This window comes from Ursus americanus, chromosome 29, assembly GCF_024610735.1.
Source record: "Ursus americanus isolate L20-20 chromosome 29, mUrsAme1.1.p, whole genome shotgun sequence".
Taxonomy (NCBI): Eukaryota; Metazoa; Chordata; class Mammalia; order Carnivora; family Ursidae; genus Ursus; species Ursus americanus.
Genome location: NC_142155.1, coordinates 187,329 through 207,427, shown reverse-complemented (window position 1 = coordinate 207,427; position 20,099 = coordinate 187,329). Strand labels below are relative to the sequence as shown.

The following is a 20,099-nucleotide window of genomic DNA, read 5'->3' as shown; positions in this document are numbered from 1 at the left end:
AGAGCAGGGAGCCCGACGCGGGTCTTGATCCCAGGACCCTGGGACCATGACCTGAGCTGAAGGCAGATGCTTAACGGCTGAGCCACCCAGGCGCACCCACAGAATTTTTTTTTTTAATTATTATTTGTCTGCCGTAACACTGAAACCATTCTTTGTAATAACTACTACCGGCTAAACTAAACTGCCAAATAAGAGAGAAAAAATACCTGATGAAATGCAATACCTAAGCCAAATTTCCAAGCATATAATTAAGGTCAGTTTTTCTGCTCGTTTATAAAAAATAATAATAATAATAATTAATAAATGAATCTATATTTGGAAATGATATTCTCCTTCAGAAATGTAAGAAAAAACTATTTTTTATATCTCCAAAACATTAACTTCAATGACAGGAAAGATGTGATAATAACGTTTCTGACCAAACAAGAGGCACGACATTCCTCTGTGTTTTTTCTGAGTAGAAATACCAACAAACCTAAAAAGAGGGACTACATCAACTTGAAGAACTATTAAGCAAGACTTCAAGATGTCTATACACTAGTGACTTTGCCTACTAGAGATAGATTCAATACACTACCACCCTAATGAAATTTCAAATATACAAATTATTTTGGTTAAGCAAACTACCTGATTATTTCTGTCTTTTTTAATGGAGCAATGAAGACATTTAGGGGAAATTAACAGGGTTAGATAATTTAATCCAGTTCCCTAACTGTGTCTGTGCCTCAGAATTACCTGGAAAGCTTTTTAACAAATACTGATTACCAGTCCCTAACCAAGAACTATTCCATCAATTCTGATGAGAGAGCCCAGGAATCTCTTTTTTTTTTAAAGACTCCCCAGATGATTCTACTGTACAACCAACTTTAGGAACGTCTGTTTTAACTTATTGTCCTCACAGTTAATATGCAGTTAGATGACACTCTAAAATTACGGATCTCAACTTTTTGAGAAGTTTGTATTTCCTTTTTATAGCTCCTTATAGACTGTATACCTTAAAAATATACACATATGTAAATTTCACTTCAAATTATATTCTGATATCTTCCATTATTAAATAATAGCAGATAGATTTTTTTTTTAAATCACTGCTTTAACATGCTTTCAGTAATAATACCAAACAGCATAGGTAATACATACTGACTCTTTTAAAAATAAGAACACATAAATTTTACCTTGGGTTTGTATTTTATTGTGAAGAATATATTTGGTAAGAGAGAATCTGGTCCCAATGAGCAATAGAATGTAACAACTCCAGCAACAAATGACCAGAAGATCATTAAAACATGAAGATACCTTAGAAATAAATGCAAATAATTATTACAACCAAGAAAAGTATAAAACTTATGTTGTCCCTTCATTGATTTGACAAGTATTTATTAAGCACCTACCATATCAGACTGAAGACAGATCTCCAATCATAATGTCTATGATGTATTTATTTAACTATAAGGATCACAGAATGCATGCTATCAAATGTACACGTCATTTAAAGTACAAGAAAGTATAAATTCTCAATATTTTATAATACCTAGGTTATTATGTTTGATTAGCTATACTATATTCTTCCAAAATACCTTCCAATGATATTGTAGTATTCATACCCCATCAAAACTCTGATTATCTTTCATTAAATCAAAAAAAAAAACTTAACTGAGTGCCTATTATTTTGTGCCACCCAGTACTAGGCTCTGGGGATACAGTCAGGAACAGCACTGCCATGATCTCTATATGCATGGAAAACAGGGTCTTTAGGTAAGTAAATGGGCACAATATAGTTGTGATCATGTGTTCTATATTATGACAGAGAAAGCATACATGATATGGGAACACCTCAGGCAGAACATACAACCCAAATTTAAAAGGACAGAAAAGCTTTTTTCAAAGAAAGCAGATCTATAGAAAAACTTAAAAGCGTAAGTAGGAGAAACCCAACAGAAGAGAATGGGGTAGACAAATGAGGGACTAGGGAAGAGGCAAGGGAATCCAAACTTGGGAAAACTACACAAACTAAGATCTTAGCGTAGCTCCAAGGAAGAAGTGACTTTAAGATGAATCTTAAAAAAAACAGGCAGAAGTCAGATAATAATGGTATCATAAAATAAGTCATGTCAACATGTCTCAATACAGGCAGTCCTCATACTGCACAGTCCTGATATGCACAAATTTCCATTACCATGATTTTGTGAAACACCAGTCACCCCAACAACACAGTTCAAATTCCAATTACCACATTATATTTATTAACCGGTAACTATATAAAGCACAAACTTTGGTGCTAGTTCTTCCATCCACAAATCACTATGTAGTGGAAAAGAGAATGAAGCCAGTCCACAGAAAGAGAAAAAAGGAAGTGAAGAAAGTATCGGTTGTATTTTAAATCCAGGTTCCACGTATCTCTGAGGCCTAGCTACACTCCAGTTCCTCCGACACTTAAATAACCCTCCAATGATTCCACTCTTTGCCAAACCTAGTGTGAGTTTAGTTTCTGTTATCTACCACTAAGAGTCTTGAGTAATACCCTGGAGGCAATGAAGAATTTTAAGATTTTTGGAATTTTACAAGTTTTAAGGAGAGTAGTATTGCTAGAATTTATAATCAAAAGACCACTCTGGCTACGATATGGAGAATAGCCTAAACTGGAAACATGCACGCTAGCTAGAAAGCTGAAATAGGGGGTGCCTGGGTGGCTCAGTAGTTAAGCGTCTGCCTTTGGCTGAGGTCATGATCCCAGGGTCGTGGGATGGAGCCCCATATCGGGCTCCCGGCTCAGCGGGAAGCCTGCTACTCCCTCTCCTACTCCCCCTGCTTGTGTTCCCTCTCTCGCGGTCTCTCCGACAAATAAATAAATAAAATCTTTAAAAAAAAAAAAAGAAAGAAAAGAAAAGAAAAGAAAAGAAAAGAAAAGAAAAGAAAAGAAAAGAAAGCTGAAATAATCTACGGGAGTCAAAGGATAGCCTATACTAGGGAAGAAACTTAGAGATAAAAAGCTGATTGTCTTGAAACATTTAGGAGGAAGAATTAAGAGGACTAAGTTGTAGATTAATGTGAGCAGAAAGGATAGGTAAAAAATTAGTTCTCTTTGGACACACTAAATTTCAAGTATCTTAAAACATGGCGTGCAGCTGGGGCGCCTGAGTAGCTCAGCTGGTTGAGCATCTGACTCTTGATTTCAGCTTAGGTCATGATCTCAGGGTCCTGGGATTTGAGCCCGGAGTAAGGCTCTTCACTCAGTGTCTGCTAGAGATTCTCGCTCTCTCCCTCTCCCTCTGCCCCTTCTCATGCTCACACTCTCTCTCTAAGACAAATAAATCTTTAAAAAAAAAACGGCAAGTAGAAATGCTTCATGAGCAGTTAAATATTGGATAGTTTAAATCTCTGCAGAGAATATGAGCTAAGGAAAAAAGTTTAGGGATTATCATATAAAGATCACCGAAGTCATGGGAATAAATGAAATTACCAGGGAGGAGCTGCAGAATGAAAAAAGAAGAGACATTTAAGAAATAAGCAGAGCAAGAGAAATTTATAAAGAAATCTAGTAATTAGAAGAGCTGGGAAAAAAAGAAAACAAGAATCAAGTCATAGGGACGCCTGGGTGGCTTAGTCAGTTAAACGTCTGCCTTCAGCTCTGGTCATGATCCCAGGGTCCTGGGATCAAGCCCTGCATCGGACTCCCTGCTCAGTGGAGAGCCTGCTTCTCCCTCTCCCTCTGCCCCTCCCCCCAACTTGTGCGTGTGCAGGCATGCACGTGCGCTCTTTCTCTCTCTCTCTCTCTCTTAAACAAATAAATAAAACCTTAAAAAAAAAAAAGAAGTCATAAAGGCTGTCAAGGTAAAAAAAAAATTCAACAGGGATGAAGTAGTTAACATGATACAAGTATTTTAAAATTTAAGTGAGAGAATGAGAAGTTTTAGCAACAAAAAAAGGCACTAATGAATTAGCAAAAGCAGTTCTACTTAGTGGAATGCCAAAGGAATGCAGTGGATTAAAGAGTGAAATGAAAGTAAAAACATGAAACTGGGGGACACCTAGGTGGCTCAGTCAGTTAAGCGTGGGACTCTTGGTTTCGGCTCAGGTCATGATCTCAGGGTCATGGAATCAAGCCCCAAGTCAGGCTTCGCAGTCAGCAGGGAGTCCGCTTGAGATTCTCTCTTTCCTTCTCTCTGCCCCTCCACCTCTAAAAGAAGAGAATTGGTAAATGTGGATAATTCTCTTCTTAAAAGAACGACAGGCTAAGGTGGTGGCTGGAGGGAGATAACGACTGAAAATGTTTAGTAAAACCTAATCATATTTAAATGTTGACAAGCTAGAAGGAGATAAGAGAAAAAGACATAGGAGAGAAGAGCGAATTGAGTTAATGTCCTAGAGAGGACAGCAATAGTTGGGATTCAGAGCCTAAAGAGAAGATATAGTTATAAGAGGGAGAGATAATCTCTTCCCAAATACCAAAGAGAAAGAATAAATGGATGAGAACGCAGTTAAACCTATAGATTCGGTAGTGAGGATTAAAAGCAATACCACGTCCTTTAAGTGAAACGGGAGATGCTGAGACAGAAAGGCAAAAGTGGCAAGATCAGAAGTTCTAGCAGATTGAGGAAGTTCTCAAAGAGCTGCTGGGCAGAAGTAAAGAGAAGTGTATTCTGAGGAACTGCTGGGCGTTAAATTGACAGATTTGGGATTTTTCTCTAGCAGCATTCAGTAACCAAGATATAAACACTAAAAAAGCAAGCAGCATCACTGATCCAAGATTTGAATTTTGTCGGGTGAGTACAATAGAAGGGAGTTAAGGATACTGGCAATAGAGTAGTTGAAGTGATGGACCATGGATTCTAAGCTAGACCAACTTTAAACTGCATAGGAAAGTAACAACAGAAGAGAAAAAATACAAAAAAAGCAAAGGAATCAGGAGGCTGAGAAGTCAAGGAGCAGGTACAGTGTGACTGAATGAATGAGAAGCAGCCGGTCAGCAAGCGGGATACTTGCTTTTTAAGATTTCAGAGGTAGAGCTCTTTCTGGTGATAACAAGGGCCAACATATGTTGATCCAGGTGGGAGGCTAAAGACGAATCACCTCACGATAGACTATTTGGTGGGTTATTCACACAAGCACTGAAGTCACCTAGAATGATGACAGGATTTAAAATGGAGAGGGGGGGTGCCTGGGTGGCACAGCGGTTAAGGGTCTGCCTTCGGCTCAGGGCGTGATTCCGGTGTTATGGGATCGAGCCCCACATCAGGCTTCTCTGCTATGAGCCTGCTTCTTCCTCTCCCACTCCCCCTGCTTGTGTTCCCTCTCTCGCTGGCTGTCTCTATCTCTGTCAAATAAATAAATAAATCTTTATAAATAAATAAATAAATAAAATGGAGAGGAAGTCTATAAGCCACAAAACAAAGTCATCTAAAAATGAGCACAAATGAGCTGGAGATTGATATCAATGAGAAAACAGACAAATGGCATATGTTTCAAAGGAGTAAGAGACTTCTGCTTCCTTGACAGAATGACTGGTACCAGACTTGCCTTCCCACCATAAATAATCATAAAACAGGACAAAACATATGCAGTGGGATGCCTGGGTGGCTCACCCAGTTAAGCAGCTGCCTTCAGCTCAGGTCATGATCCTAAGGTCCTGGATGAGTTTCACATCAGGCTCCTTGCTCAGCAGGGAGCCTGCTTCTCCCTCTGCCTGCCACCACCCCTGCTTGTGCGCTCTCGCACTCTCTCTCTCTCTCTGATTTAAAAAAAAACAAAAAACAAAAAAACATATGCAGGAACTATTTCCAGGCACTGGATAACAGGTAGTACAGAACTATAATCTTTAAGAGAAAGGAAGCACACAATTGAGTTCTACATCCATCCTAGTTCCCTGAGGACAATTTACCAAGTGCAGTATGGAATAGAAAGGATTACAGAAGATCTGGAGTTCAGAATTGGGACATACACAGCACCAAGTAGTAAGAAAAGGTGAAGATGGATGATTAGAGGTGCTTACCTATTACAGACAGTGACCAAATAAATACTAAAGCTGTGAGACAAAGGCTGAGGCACCCAACCAGATGAGATGCCAGGTCTTAATGTTGCCTGCAGAACACAGTAAAAACCCCTTAAACCTTTACAGTCCCTTTAAACCTGGCCCCAATTCACTCTTCTACCCTTATTTCTTCCCATTCCTTTTTTTTCCCCCCAGTAATCTCTACACCCAGTATAGGGCTTCAACACACAACTTGCATGCTCTACTGACTAAGCCAGCCAGGCACCCCTCTTCTCATTTCTGTATACAAAGCTTCACTCCAACCAAAACAGCATACTTTACATCAAGATTTTAATTTTTTTTAAGATTTTATTTATTTATTTGAGAGAAAGAGAGCACAAGTTGGGGAGAGAGCCAGAGGTAGAGGGAGAAGCAGACTCCCTGCCGAGCAGGAAGCCCGATGTGGGACTCAATTCCAGCACCCTGGGATCATGACCTGAGCCAAAAGCAGATGCCCAACCGAGCCACCCAGGTGCCCCTGACATCAAGCTTTTAAGAAAAACCTTATACTTAGAAACTGACTCAAATTATAGAGATAATTCAGAGAGGAAATTATCAAATTCTTGTTCACAGCTGCTACCAAAAATCATTTTGACCCAGACAGACATGACTCAGAATTCAGAATTTTTAGGATTTTTGAACACTTATATAGTATATATTTCATATATAATTTAACATTCCCAGTGAGATCTAATGCAGTACTCCATATTTAGATATTAATATTTCTGCAGCAAAACATAAAAGCAGTAAGAGATAAATAAGTCAGAAATAAAGACTATAAACAGGGATGCCTGGGTGGCTCAGTCGGTTAAGCATCTCAGGGTCCTGGGATCAAGAACCACATCAGGCTCCCTGCTGAGCGGGGAGCCTGCTTCTCCCTCTCCCTCTGCTGCTGCTCCTCCTGCTTGTACGCACTCTCTCTCTCTCTTCCTCTCTCTCTCTCTGTGTCAAATAAATAAAATCTTTTTTTTTTAAAGATTTCATTTATTTATTTGACAGAGAGAGAGAGAGGCAGCGAGAGAGGGAACACAAGCAGGGGGAGTGGGAGAGGAAGAAGCAGGCTCCCAGCGGAGGAGCCTGATGTGGGGCTGGATCCCAGAATGCCGGGATCACGCCCTCAGCCAAAGGCAGATGCCCAACGACTGAGCCACCCAGGCGCCCCAAATAAATAAAATCTTTAACAAAAAAGACTATAAATAGTCTCATGTCTGTTCAGGTCAAGTTTTGTCATCAAATGTAATTGGTACAAACTTAGGGGAAAAGTTACTTCTTCAGAGCTTTTGATTTCAGAATTACAGATTAGGAATTGTAGACCTGTAGATCAAATGACAATCAGACCTTAGACTGAAAGACAATAAATACTACATGCAATATGTGTGGGCTGCAACTAAGGCGAGCAATAACTAAGGTATTATTTAAGAAGAAAATCTATATCCTTAAATGCATTACACCACTGGTTCTCCACCAAAGGTGTTTTGCCCCCCAGGGGGCATTTGGCAGTATATGCAGACATTTTTGATTATCACAACTGTGGAGAGGGGGAAGGGAAAGTGCACTATTGACATCAAGTGGCTAGAGACCAAGACAGCTGCTAAATATCCTACAATGCACAGGCCAGCCGCTCACAACAAAAAATTCTCTAACCCAAATTATCAATAGTGCTGAGGTTGAGAAACCCTGCCATCAATCAGAGACAAATACTAAAACCAACAAGCTAAGCATTCAGAAAGTTGGGGGAAAAAAGATCCAAACACATAAAAAGGACGGAAACAATAAAGAACAGAAATCAATAAAGCAGACAACAATGACAAGAGGCAGTAACAAAATATAAGCTTGGTTTTTGAAAAATTAATAAAATAAGCAAAGCTCTAATTGGATGTATCCTACTTTTTCAATTTGAGCTGTACTTTACTGTAACTAAATAGACCTAACAGATGAAGTAAAGCAATTCTAGAAGAAAAAAAGAGAAAGAGAGAAAAAGAATTCAAATTTTAAAATATATAAGGAATGAAAAAATGAGAAAATCATCATGTTGCAACCTATAATGAAGTAACTCATTCAGGGAATAAATAAATGGTAAAACCAAAGAAATGTGCTGGGCAAAGTATTAGCTGTCACTACCCAAATCCACAAAAAGTGAGGCAACTCCATCTTACGTGCAGTTATCTTCTCATGTGATATAATAAGATGTACAGAGCATCATCGGAGTGTTCTTGCACACACACACACACAGAAATCTAAATCTAATCAAGTTTATAAACCTCACACCCCGTCTACAAAAAATATACAGGTAAGAATAAAACAAAACAAAACAAAAACAAAACACCATGAGGAAACTAATAGCAGAAGTGTGAACAAATGACCCAATTTCTTCAAGTCAATGGTGGGGAGAGGGGAGAGAACCAGGTAAGGATGAATGTTCCAGATCCAGATAAACTATGGCTTGTGGGCCAAATGCCACCTGCTTTGGTATGGCTCTCAAGCTAAGTGAGGTTTTTATTTTTTTTTTAAGGGTCCTTTGAAAAGAAAAAAAAGAGAGAGAGAGAATATGGGAGAGAGACCTGATGCAGCCCAAAAGTCTAAAATATTTACTATCTGACACTTCATAGAAAAAATTTGCCAATTCTTATTCTAAATTATAAGAGATCTACAAAAGCTTAAGAGATGTAGCTCCCACATAAAATAAGTGGATCTATTTTAGATCCTGATTGGTATAGACACACTACAAATTTTTACACAACTAGGAAAATTTGATTATGGACTTGTTATTAGATGATATTAACCAACTACTGTTAATTTTGTAAGGTTATGGTTTTGTGTAGAAGTGATTTTTAAAATGGAGGAAGATTAGATATTTTTCAAATATGCAAAATATTGATTGTTGTTGAGGCTGAGTGGATGGGTGCTTGGAAGTTCCTTGTATTCTCTTTTCTCTATGTATGCTTGGAAATTTCCAAAATCAAAAGCTAATAAAAAAGACAAAGTTTTAGCAAGACAGATCAAGGAATAAAAGAAAAAGAGAATACAAATACACAAAATACAGAATGAAGAAGAAATAATGACAGCTAAAACTGAAATGAAAAATGAAACTATGAACAACTACATTCATAAACTGGATAACCTACAGGACATAAATTTTTGGAAAAAGACAAAAATGCTAGAAATCAGTAAGTGAAGAACTAGGTAACTTACATAGGCCAATTACATTAAAGAAATTAAAATAGTAATCAGAGACCTGGCTGGAAAAAAAACAAACAAACAAACCCTGGCCCAAATGGTTTTACCAAACTGTAATGAGACAGATAATCCCTATCCTATATAGATGACTTCAGGGGGGAAAAAAAAGAGAAAAAGCTGCTAATTTAAAAGGACTAATATAATTTTAATTCCCAAATCAGACAATATAAGAAAATCATTACGTCTATTTTACTTACTAAATACTAAATAAAATATTAGTATCTAATATTAAAGTTTTAGTACTAAAACTAACAGTATATCATAAAATAAAGAATAATACATCGTAAGAAAGACGGTTTTATTTTTATTTTATTTTATTTTTTTAAAGATTTTATTTATTTATTTGACAGAGAGAGACAGCCAGTGAGAGAGGGAACACAAGGAGGGGGAGTGGGAGAGGAAGAAGCAGGCTCCCAGTGGAGGAGCCTGATGTGGGGCTCGATCCCAGAACGCTGGGATCACACCGAGCTGAAGGCAGACGCTTAACCACTGCGCCACCCAGCGCCCCAAGAAAGGCGTTTTTAAATAGCTCATTATCTTTAAATCTACGCCATCATAGACTAAAGGAGAAAAAAAAATCAAAGAATGATACCTCTTGATCTAACGAGTTACAGGGAACAGAAAGGGAAAAGAACATATGCACAACACCCCAGGGATGCAGTCAACAAAAGCCAGACTATAAAAAAACTCCACAAAACATATGGCCCTGTTTCTTCAAAAAATGAATTGCAAGGTTAAAACAAAGTGGGATGTATGGGAAGGGGAGGTAGCTCTCAAATTAAAAGACCATAGTAGGATCTTAATTTGATTAACTGTAAAAAGCTGTTTACAAATAAGATTCACTACAGATGAAGCAATAGAAACGTGATAAAGTATGTGAAAATACAGTAAAACGTTAATGGTAAAATCTAGGCAGTACATAACTGGTCATTTATTGTAAATTCATACATTGCTGTATGCTTAAAATTTTTTTTTTTTTAAAGATTTTATTTATTTATTTGACAGAGACAGAGACAGCCAGCGAGAGAGGGAACACAAGCAGGGGGAATGGGAGAGGAAGAAGCAGGCTCACAGCGGAGGAGCCTGATGCGGGGCTCGATCCCATAACGCTGGGATCACGCCCTGAGCCGAAGGCAGACGCTCAACCACTGTGCCACCCAGGCGCCCCTGTATGCTTAAAATTTTTTTTATCACAAAATGATGGGGGGAATTCTAGCAAATTCAGGCAAATCTGACCATTGAATGGATATTTTATGATGTTAAGAAATTACCTTTTTTTGATGTGAACTGGTATTATGGTTATGTAAGAAAAAAAGGATTTATCAGTTAAGAGACACATACTGAAATTTTTAATGTTTATAGATAAAATATGTCCTGTGGGATTTGCTTCAAAATAATTGTAGGGGGCTGATATTTGACTTGAGCTGATAGTTTTTAAGCTTGGTGACAGATACTTAACAGGTTTCATTATACAATTCTAATTTTATTTTATGTATGTTTAAAATATTCCATAATAAACTTTATTTAAATGAAAAAAAAGGCAATTAAAAAGACACAAGGACAGATCTGAATGAATGGAGAGATTACTTATGTTCACAGATGAAACCTTTAAAAATAGTAAAGATATAAATTCTACCCAGATTAATTTACAAAGTAATAATACTGTGGTGGTATTTAATATGACTGCAAATTCTTTGACACTCTTCAAACCAAAACAGGAATTTAATTTCCTTCCCCTTGAATAGGGGTTAGCCTTAATAACTCTACAACTAAGAGAATGTAGCAGAAGTGAAGCTGCCTAACTTCCAAAACTAGGTCATAAAATGGTATGGCTTCCAGCAGGCTCTCTTTTTCAAGATGCTCACTTTTGCAAGCCAGCACCACGTTGGGAAAAAAGCCACACGTAAAGACCATACATACAGGTTCTGGCCTATAGTCTTGCTGAGATCACAGTCAACAACCAGCATCAACTGTCACATACGTGAATAACAAGCCAACAATTACTATTCTAGCCCCCTGCCTTCATGGTGCCCAGCTGATGATGCACAGTGAATAGAGATTAGCTGTACCCACCAACTTCTGCCCAAATTACAGTTCTGTGAGCAAATTAGATGTTGTTGACTTAAACCACAAATTCTGGAGATGGTTTGTTATGTGACAATAGATAAAATAAAAACTACAATCAAAATTCCAGCTCAATCTTTTGAGAAATTTGACATATTCATTCTAAAATATATAGGGAGGGGCTCCTGGGTAGCGCAGTCATTAAGCGTTTGCCTTCAGCTCAGGGCGTGATCCTGGCGTTCCAGGCTCTTCCGCTGGGAGCCTGCTTCTTCCTCTCCCACTCCCCTGTTGTGTTCCCTCTCTCGCTGGCTGTCTGTCACATAAATAAATAAAATCTTTTAAAAAAATAATAAATAAAAAATAAAATAAAATATATAGGGAAAATAAAGGCTTATTTATTTATTTATTTTTAGATTTATTTACTCATTTTAGAGAGAGAGAGAGCACGCACAAGCACACAGAGGGAGAGGGAGAAGCAGACTCCCCACTGAGCAGGAAGCCTGATGCAGGGCTCAATCCCAGGACGCTCAGATCATAACCAGAGCTGAAGGCACACGCTTAACCTACTGAGCCACCCAGGAGTCCCAAAAATAAAGGTTTACAAAGAGCTGTGCCAGCTTTGGAAAAGAAGGGCCAAGAGTGAGAATTTGTCCTAGCAGATACAAAACCACACTGTGAAACTTAACCATACTCAAAAAAAAAAAAAAAAAAAAAAATCTGGTATTGTTATAGGAAGAGAAAAATTAACAGAAGAAAGAGAACTAAGAAGTTTGGGAACAAAATATATGACATCCTAGAGTCTGTCTGGGTTCAAATTCTGATTATGACACAATGCAAATTAACCTCTCGGAGTCTTGTTTGGTCCTCTATAAAATGAGGCAACAATAACTCAAAATTGTTATGATGATTAAATAAGATCACAAAAGTGCTTAGAATAGCCTGTCACATACTATGGTATAAGTGTATGTAAGCCAGTTGTGGTAATTTAAAGAATAAAGAACAATCAATGAAGTAAAAAGACAACCTATGGATGAAATGCAAAAAAATATTTGCAAACCATAAATGTGATAAGGTGTTAATATCCAAAATACACAAAGAATTCATACAACTGGGGGCGACCTTGCACTTCCAACAGGAAGAAGCCTACTTTACTACTCCAGCAAGAGGAAGAAATTTTTCTTGCACAGCAACAAGCCCAGCAAATAAGAGTATACCACAACTCAAGCAATGAAAAACTACCACCACCCTGCATTCTCCCTTTATTCCAATGGACTTTTATTCAAAGAAGACCCTCCCATCCTCCTCCTTTTCTCTATTAAGTTACATTCCTCTCCTTTGATCTTCAGGCTGTCTCTGGTTTCCCACAGCAATTGCCATTGCTCTGCTATTCCTGAACAAACCCATTTTGCTGGTTAAAAAATAATAATAATAAAAAGTGTGCAGAGGACCTAAATACACATTTCTCCAAAGAAGTTATATGAAATACCAACAGGTACGTGAAAATATGTTCAACATCATCACTAGTCATAAGGGAGATGCAAATTTAAACCACAATGAGATATCACCTCACACCTGATAGAATGGTCATCATCAAAAAGACAAGAGATAGGGGCGCCTGGATGGCTCAGTTGGTTAAGTGTTTGCCTTTGGCTCAGGTCATGATTCTAGGATTGAGCCCTGCATTGGGCTCCCTGCTCAGTGGAGAGCCTGCTTCTCCCCTATCCCTGCTGCTCCCCCTGCTTGTGCACGCTCTCTCTCTGTCAAATAAAGTCTTTTTAAAAATTCAAAAATATTTTTAAAAAAGACAGGAAATAACAAATGCTGGTATGGATGTGGAGAAAAGAGAATGCTTTTGTGCTATTGGAGGGAATGTGAATTGATACAGCCACTATGGAAAACAGTTTGGAGGATTTCTAAAAAGTTAAAAATAAAACTACTATATAATTCAGCAATTCCACTTCTGGGAAAATATCCAAAGGAAACAAAAACACTAACTCAAAAAGATATCTGTACCTCCATGTTCACAGTAACATTATTTACAACAGCCAAATTATGGAAACAACCTAAATGTCCATCGACAAATGAATACACAAAGAAACTGTGTTGTGTATATATACACCCACACACACAAAAGAATATTTGGCCACAAAAAATGAGGAAATCCTACCATTTGGGACAACATGGATGGACCTTAAGGGCATTATGCTAAGTGAAATAAGTCAAACAGAGAAAAGAAAAATAGTGTATGATCTCACTTATATGTAAAATCTTAAGGAAAAAAAAGAAACTCACAGAAAAAGAGATCAGACTTGTGGTTACAAGAGGTGGAGCATAGGGGAGAGGAAATTGCAGGAAGGTGGTCAAGGTACAAACTTCCAAGAAGATAAATAAGTACTAGGGATGTAATGTACAACATGATGACTATAGCTAACAATTAAGCTACAATTAACTAATCAAAACTACAATGAGCTACCATTATTTATGTACTAAAATGACTAAACCAAACCTACAGACAATATCAGAAGAGTCAAATGTTTTGACAGGAGTGTAAATTAGTACAACCACTTTGTAAAACTATATGGCAGTATCCAGTTAAGTTAAACAAATACATATACTATGACTAAGCATTGCCATCCACGTGCATCTACCCAAAATAAATAAGTCTATCAAAAGAACTATATATACATAAGAATATTCATAGCAGCGTTATTCATAACAGCTAAAAACTGTAAACAAGTAAAATGCCCTTCAACAGAAGAATGGATAAACAAAGTATGTCATATTCCCAGTGGAATACTGCACAATAACAAAAGAGACTTAAGTCCTGACATAGACAACAATATGGACAAATCTCAAGAGTTGAGAGAAACCAGGTACAAGAGGACCATATAATTCCATTGATAATGAAATTCAAAAACAAGCAAAACTGATCAACGGTGACTGAGGTTACTGACAAGGGAGTGTACTGGGGTGCTAGAACAAATGAGACAAAAATAACTGCTAACATTTATAAGACTATGTTCTATGTCCTGAGCACCATTTGAAACACTTTCAACGTATTAATCCTTTAATCATCAAAATAATCATATAATGTAAATACTAGTATTATCACCATTTTACAGATGAGTGTACTGTGACAGATAAAAGTTAGATCACTTATCTAAAGGCACATAACTGATTAATGGGGGAGGCAGAATCAAATTCTTACATTGAAGCTCAGATTCATAACTTTCAACCACAACAATAAATTGCCTCAATAATCAAAGAAAACTTTTTTTTTTTTTTAAGATTTTATTTATTTATTTGACACAGAGAGAGACAGCCAGTAAGAGAGGGAACACAAGCAGGGGGAGTGGGAGAAGAAGAAGCAGGCTCCCACCAGAGCAGGGAGCCTGACGCGGGACTCGATTCCAAGACCCCAGGATCACACCCTGAGCCGAAAGCAGATGCTTAACCACTGAGCCACCCAGGCGCCCCTCAAAGAAAACTCTTAACGCTACACCTGGGCTAAACAAAACACTCGCAAAGTGTTAGCTATTATTACTATTACCATTATTACTAGCATGTAACTTAAAATATTCCTTATTATAACACTCAAATATTCAACACTACTATTAGTAAATGCATCTATGCTCCTAGCTTTCCCTAACAATACTGTAACAGTGATATCACAAATAATTTGAAATATATAAAGTATGTTACTCTATTCCTCCCACAAATCATTTATAATAGCCAAAACTTAGACATTTCTCTTTCCACAGATAAGATTCATAATCTTGGGGCACTTGGTTGCCTGCATCAGGCTCCCTGCTCAGTAGGGAGGCTACTTCTCCCTCTCTTCCCCGTTCTTGCCCTCTCTTGCTCTGTTGCTATCTCCGTTTCTCTCCTCTCAAATAAATAAATAAAATCTTAAAAAAAAAGATTCGTGATCTTAATTCATATTGAAAGAAAAATTTAATATACTAAATAATACCTTGAAAGATCTTCAGGATTTAAAGTTTCAAGACTATAAAAGAAAAAATTAATCTCGGGTGCCTGGCTGGCTCAGTCCATAGAGCATATGACTCTTGACCCCAGGGTCATGAGTTCATGCCCCACAATGGGTATAGAGCCTACTTAAAATTTAAAAAAAAAATTTTTTTAAATAATTTTGAAAAGGAGTATTAGTCTAAGTTTAACCATATAGAAGGAAAGCTCCAAATCTCCATATTAACCAGTAAATATTTTAATTGAAAATTTCTTTTAAAGTTATTTCTAAAAACTAACTGGTGAAATGCCTGTGTAGGAATCATTTAAGGGGCGCCTGGGTGGTTCAGTCATTAAGCATCTGCCTTCGGCTCAGGTCATGATCTCAGAGTTCTGGGATAGAGCCCCGCATTGGGCTCCCTGCTCAGCGGGAAGCCTGCTTCTCCCTTTCCCACTCTCCCTGCTTGTGTTCCCTCTCTTGCTGCCTCTTTGTCAAATAAATAAAATCTTAAAAAAAAAAAAAAATCATTTAAGATTCTTTTTTAAGTAATCTATACACCAAACGTGGGATTCAAACTCACAACCTCAACATCAAGAGTCGCATGTTCTTCTGACTGAGTCAGCCAGGTGCTCCAAGAAATCATTTATTGATGGTATGAATTAAGCCTATCTTCTCATTTCTAATTTCATCATTATACCCCTAATGTTTCTATTTTTTATATTATATATATTTTTTCTTTTTAAATTTCTGAATAGATGTGCCTCATATTCCCCACTCCCAGAACGGACTACATTTTCTTGTATAACAATCTTCCAGAGATAGACAAAGCCTACATAATCATACGTGTATATACATATGAATGTACACACATATTCTAAAGAAAATCACACAGCACACTGAAAAGCACACTATATACTCTGTCTTGCACCTTCCAAAAGTGTTTTCCTAGAAAAAGATACTTAACCATTTATTTATTTTTATTCTGAAGTAGACGCTACCCCCAACATGGGGCTTGAACTCATGACTCTGAGATCAAGAATCCCATGCTCTACCAACTGAGCCAGCCAGGCACCCCAGGGTACCTAACCATTCTTTTAGACAGTTCTATCATGTTTAAGGTCACTTTTGCTGCTTTCAACAGTAATAAAGGAAAATACCAAAAAATGTATGCAAAAAACAATTTCACTCATAAATCCAACCACTCAGAGATGTATTATATCCTTCTTTCTTTGCATAATACAAAAAAGGTACAGGGTAGAGATCAGATGATATCCTATGACTTAACAACAAAGAACACTAGACACTATAATTAAGTAGGCAACTTCAGAAATCTAGTTCAACCTGATCTTGCATGTCCTACCTTGGACACCTAAACAGACCGACCTACCAAAAGAGATAGGGTAAGAATTCCTGGACAAAACTTAGTAATCACAAAACGTTTAGCTATCTTTCATACTAAAGCTATTCATCTAGTTTAGAATACCTTTCAGATAGCAGAAAGCAAGTACTTAGTAATTCATTTCCCTCTGTTAAGGATTCCCCTTCCTCCATGTTCCTAAAATCAAACATCTTACTGTCACAATCAAAGCACATTTTCCAGTAAAATATCAATTGCTATTTAAACCTAATATTATATTAACCCAGAGTCAACTAATAAGAAAGCAAAATGGGTAGGTGAAAAATTCAGCTCCAACAGTCACAGGAAATGGTTACCTTAGAGCAAAATTAAATCACCAAATTCTTGGTGAATACTTTCCCATTCCTATCCTCAGGGATCAACCACCCCAAAACAAAGAGTAGAGTCGGTTTCATGTTCAAAACATCAAAAAAAAAAAAAAAAAAAATATATATATATATATATATATATATATATATATATGATGTAGATGCTGTTGCTGACAAGTGTCTCAGACTTCTTTCCACCAAAAGCAAATGTGGAAGTAATCTGAAGGAAAAGTTCTCCTCTACTACCTGTTTCATCGTTACCATTTGTGGAAATAGCTAACTGAAGGAAATCGAATTTATTTCAGGAACAGAACCTTCCCATTTCAAAATGTCAACTGAATTTATCAATTTTAACTTTCAATCTTCCCTTTTAGAATATTCTAGAGATATTGAAACAGGTACTATTTTGCGTTCTGGCTTCAACAAATCTTTACGATCATCCATTTTAACCAACCACCCTTTGGGGAAAGCTTCGGCTAACAAGACTATGTGTGAGCGTGTGTGCTTCAGTTGGAAGAGTGTGTGTGCCTGGGCTGCAAGATCATGCGCATGTCTGCACACAGGTGTACATGCTTCCACTGCATGATTGTGCTTGCGCGCGCTTCAGCTCTAAGACTGTGAGCACGTGTATATGCTTCAGTTGTAAGACTGTGATTGTGTGTGTGTGTGTGTGTGTGTGTGTGCGCGCGCGCCCTTCGGCTCTAAGACTGTGCGTTTGCGCACTGCGGCTGTTCAGATCGTGTGTACGTGTGTGCGCTTCAGCTGTAAGACTGCGTGTGAGCCCTTCGGCTGTAAAATTGTGGGTGTGCGTGTGTGTGCACGCAATGCGGCTGCAAAACTATATGTGAGCACCGTTCGGCTCTAAGAATGCGTTCCTGCGTGTGTGCGCGCGCGCCCTTCGGCTGTAAGACTGTGTGCCTGTGTGTGCGCATGCGTGTGGTGAGAGCGAGGAGTCGGCCCGAAACCGGGGCGGCTACAGAACCTGGAACCCGCCTCCGTCAGCTGACTGGACCGCCCCTGCAAGGTCTCAAATTGGGACGCACATACAGATTTCACTCCTCCGAAAAACAGCGATGATGGAGCACCGGGTTTTAAGAAGCCGGTGAAAAGTAGGTAAGAATCAGGGCCAGCTGTCTCAGGAGACCTGGCCTGAGGAAAGGGGGCACTGGAACGCACCCCGCCCCCGCTCGCACTTCCGGGCGCAGCCGCTCCGCCCAGCTCCCCGAGGCCGAGCTTCCCAAGGCCTCGCCGCCGGCCCCAAGCGCTGCAGCTGCGCGGCCCGGGCGGTGTCCGCACAGCGAAGCACCACGGGCCCCCGTCCGCAGCCTCGCGGAGCAGCCGCCCGCCGGCTCCGCGCTGCGGCGTTACCTGTTGAGGAGCAGCGAGGCGACGCTGAGACAGAGCAGCAGGAAGCAGAACAGCGGGTACTGGCGGCAGATCTCGCGACCCACGTCCAGCCGCAGCCGCTGCTTCAGCTTCTCCCCCACCGTCCGCACCCAGGACACCATCTCCGTGGGCGTGGTTGGAGTTGCGCTACCGACGGAGGCCGAGGTCGAGGCGACCCCCATCAACCTCCCGCGTCTCCGCCCCGCCGGCCCGGCGGCTAGCCACACAGCCGCCGACCGGCGGACCGTCTGCCGGCTGCAGCCGCCCAAGGCCCCGCCCAAGGCCCCGCCGCGCATGCGCGGCCCCGCCCCCTCCCCCTCGCCGCCGCCGCCGCCGGCCGAGGGGACGGCCGCAAGACGTGCCCGAGGTCGTCACCCCGCGCGAGACCCAGCGCGTCCCCTCGCTCCGCCCTCTTGACCAGGCTCGCGCGCCGTCTCCCACAAAGGGCCGGGAGCCCCTGCAGAGTGGCCTTCTCCGGAAGTCAGGGGGACGCTGCAGCAACCAGTAGCCGCCTGTACCGCGGAGGAGAGAGAGACGGTTGTGCCCGAGCACGGGAGACGCTGCGGTCCCGCAGCCGCCAGGCCCTGCGTGCGGACGGCCGAGCTCGCGGGGCCGCTGGGACTGTAGGCTTTGGGACGCGGGCCGGCGGAGGACGCAGTGCGCGGTCGCGGCCCCCGCCGCTCCCCACGCCTCGTCCGCGTAGGCTCTGCTCCGGATGGGGACCGGGCGAGCTTTCCGCGACGCCCCCGAGAGAACGGGGACGACTCCGTCCTTGTTTGGCGGGGGTGGGGGAGCGGCTGAGGAAAGTACTTCCGGAATGTGGGCGTCGAACCCAGCGGCCGCCGCCCTTGCGAAAGCGTGTTCTGAGCGCTCGCGGGCGAGGAGCGCCCAGGTCAGCGCGCCCTCGCGGGCCTCGTCCGAATCCAAGCGTGTGGACGGGGCAAGTTGGCAAGTCGGGTTACATCCCTCTCTCTCGCGGAGCTCTCGCTTCAGTCATCCCGTCCCTGAATGTTAATTTTCTATTTTCCGCCACTCCGAGACCTGCAGGAAGACAGCGTAACAAGTAAAACTTACTTGGGCGGCGCGCTGAACACTTGACCTCCGCACGTCAGGGTACGAGTGCTCTGCTGTCCCCGTCTCCCAGCTGGGCTCCCCGCGGGAAGGAGCGTCTCGGAACCCTGCAGCCAGCAAACCCGGGCTTTGAAGTCGTCCTAACCCCAGAGCCGGCGCGTCATTTTTATTTCCTTAGGGTCTTACTCTCCAAAGTGCAGAGACAGACACGTTCAGAAAATTTTTTTAAATGGTGCATGTACGGTTTCATGACTTTTTTCCCATATTATTATGAATAGGTCTTTAATGATGCATTATTTTCCTTCAGAATGTACCATCTTTAAACTATTCTATTAATGCTATTTAATTTCATTGACATAATGATTATTACCATTTTCTATCAAATTTATACACATTTCTAATTATTTTTTTAGGATCAACATCAATACCGTTGCTTGATCAAAGGGTAAGAACATGATACATAGTGTCAGATTTATGGTTTAACAATCCCACAGCGGTATATAACATTTCACTGGTCCTCATGAGGTATTGTCTAAATTAACATCACAAATGTACTCATGCTGTACCATTTCTGATTAAACCATTTAAAATATTGTGTAACATCACTGGAAAACTTAGTGC

The 20,099-nt window shown here is 40.2% G+C and overlaps 1 protein-coding gene across 9 annotated transcripts in view; it reads right to left on the bottom strand.

Annotated features, from left to right (window-relative positions):
* Positions 1 to 18,704, bottom strand: part of SNX14 (sorting nexin 14) — an 81,166-nt gene extending 62,462 nt beyond the window's left edge. For all 9 annotated transcript variants that reach the window (XM_045798408.2, XM_045798413.2, XM_045798437.2 and 6 more), the window contains exons 1-2: positions 18,390 to 18,704; positions 1,176 to 1,296 (exon numbers count right to left, since the gene is read on the bottom strand). In XM_045798408.2, coding sequence (XP_045654364.2) covers positions 1,176 to 1,296; positions 18,390 to 18,703 — 435 coding nt within the window. In that variant the 5' untranslated portion in view covers position 18,704. The remainder of the gene's footprint in view (positions 1 to 1,175; positions 1,297 to 18,389) is intronic.
* Between the last annotated feature and the right edge of the window lie 1,395 nt (positions 18,705 to 20,099).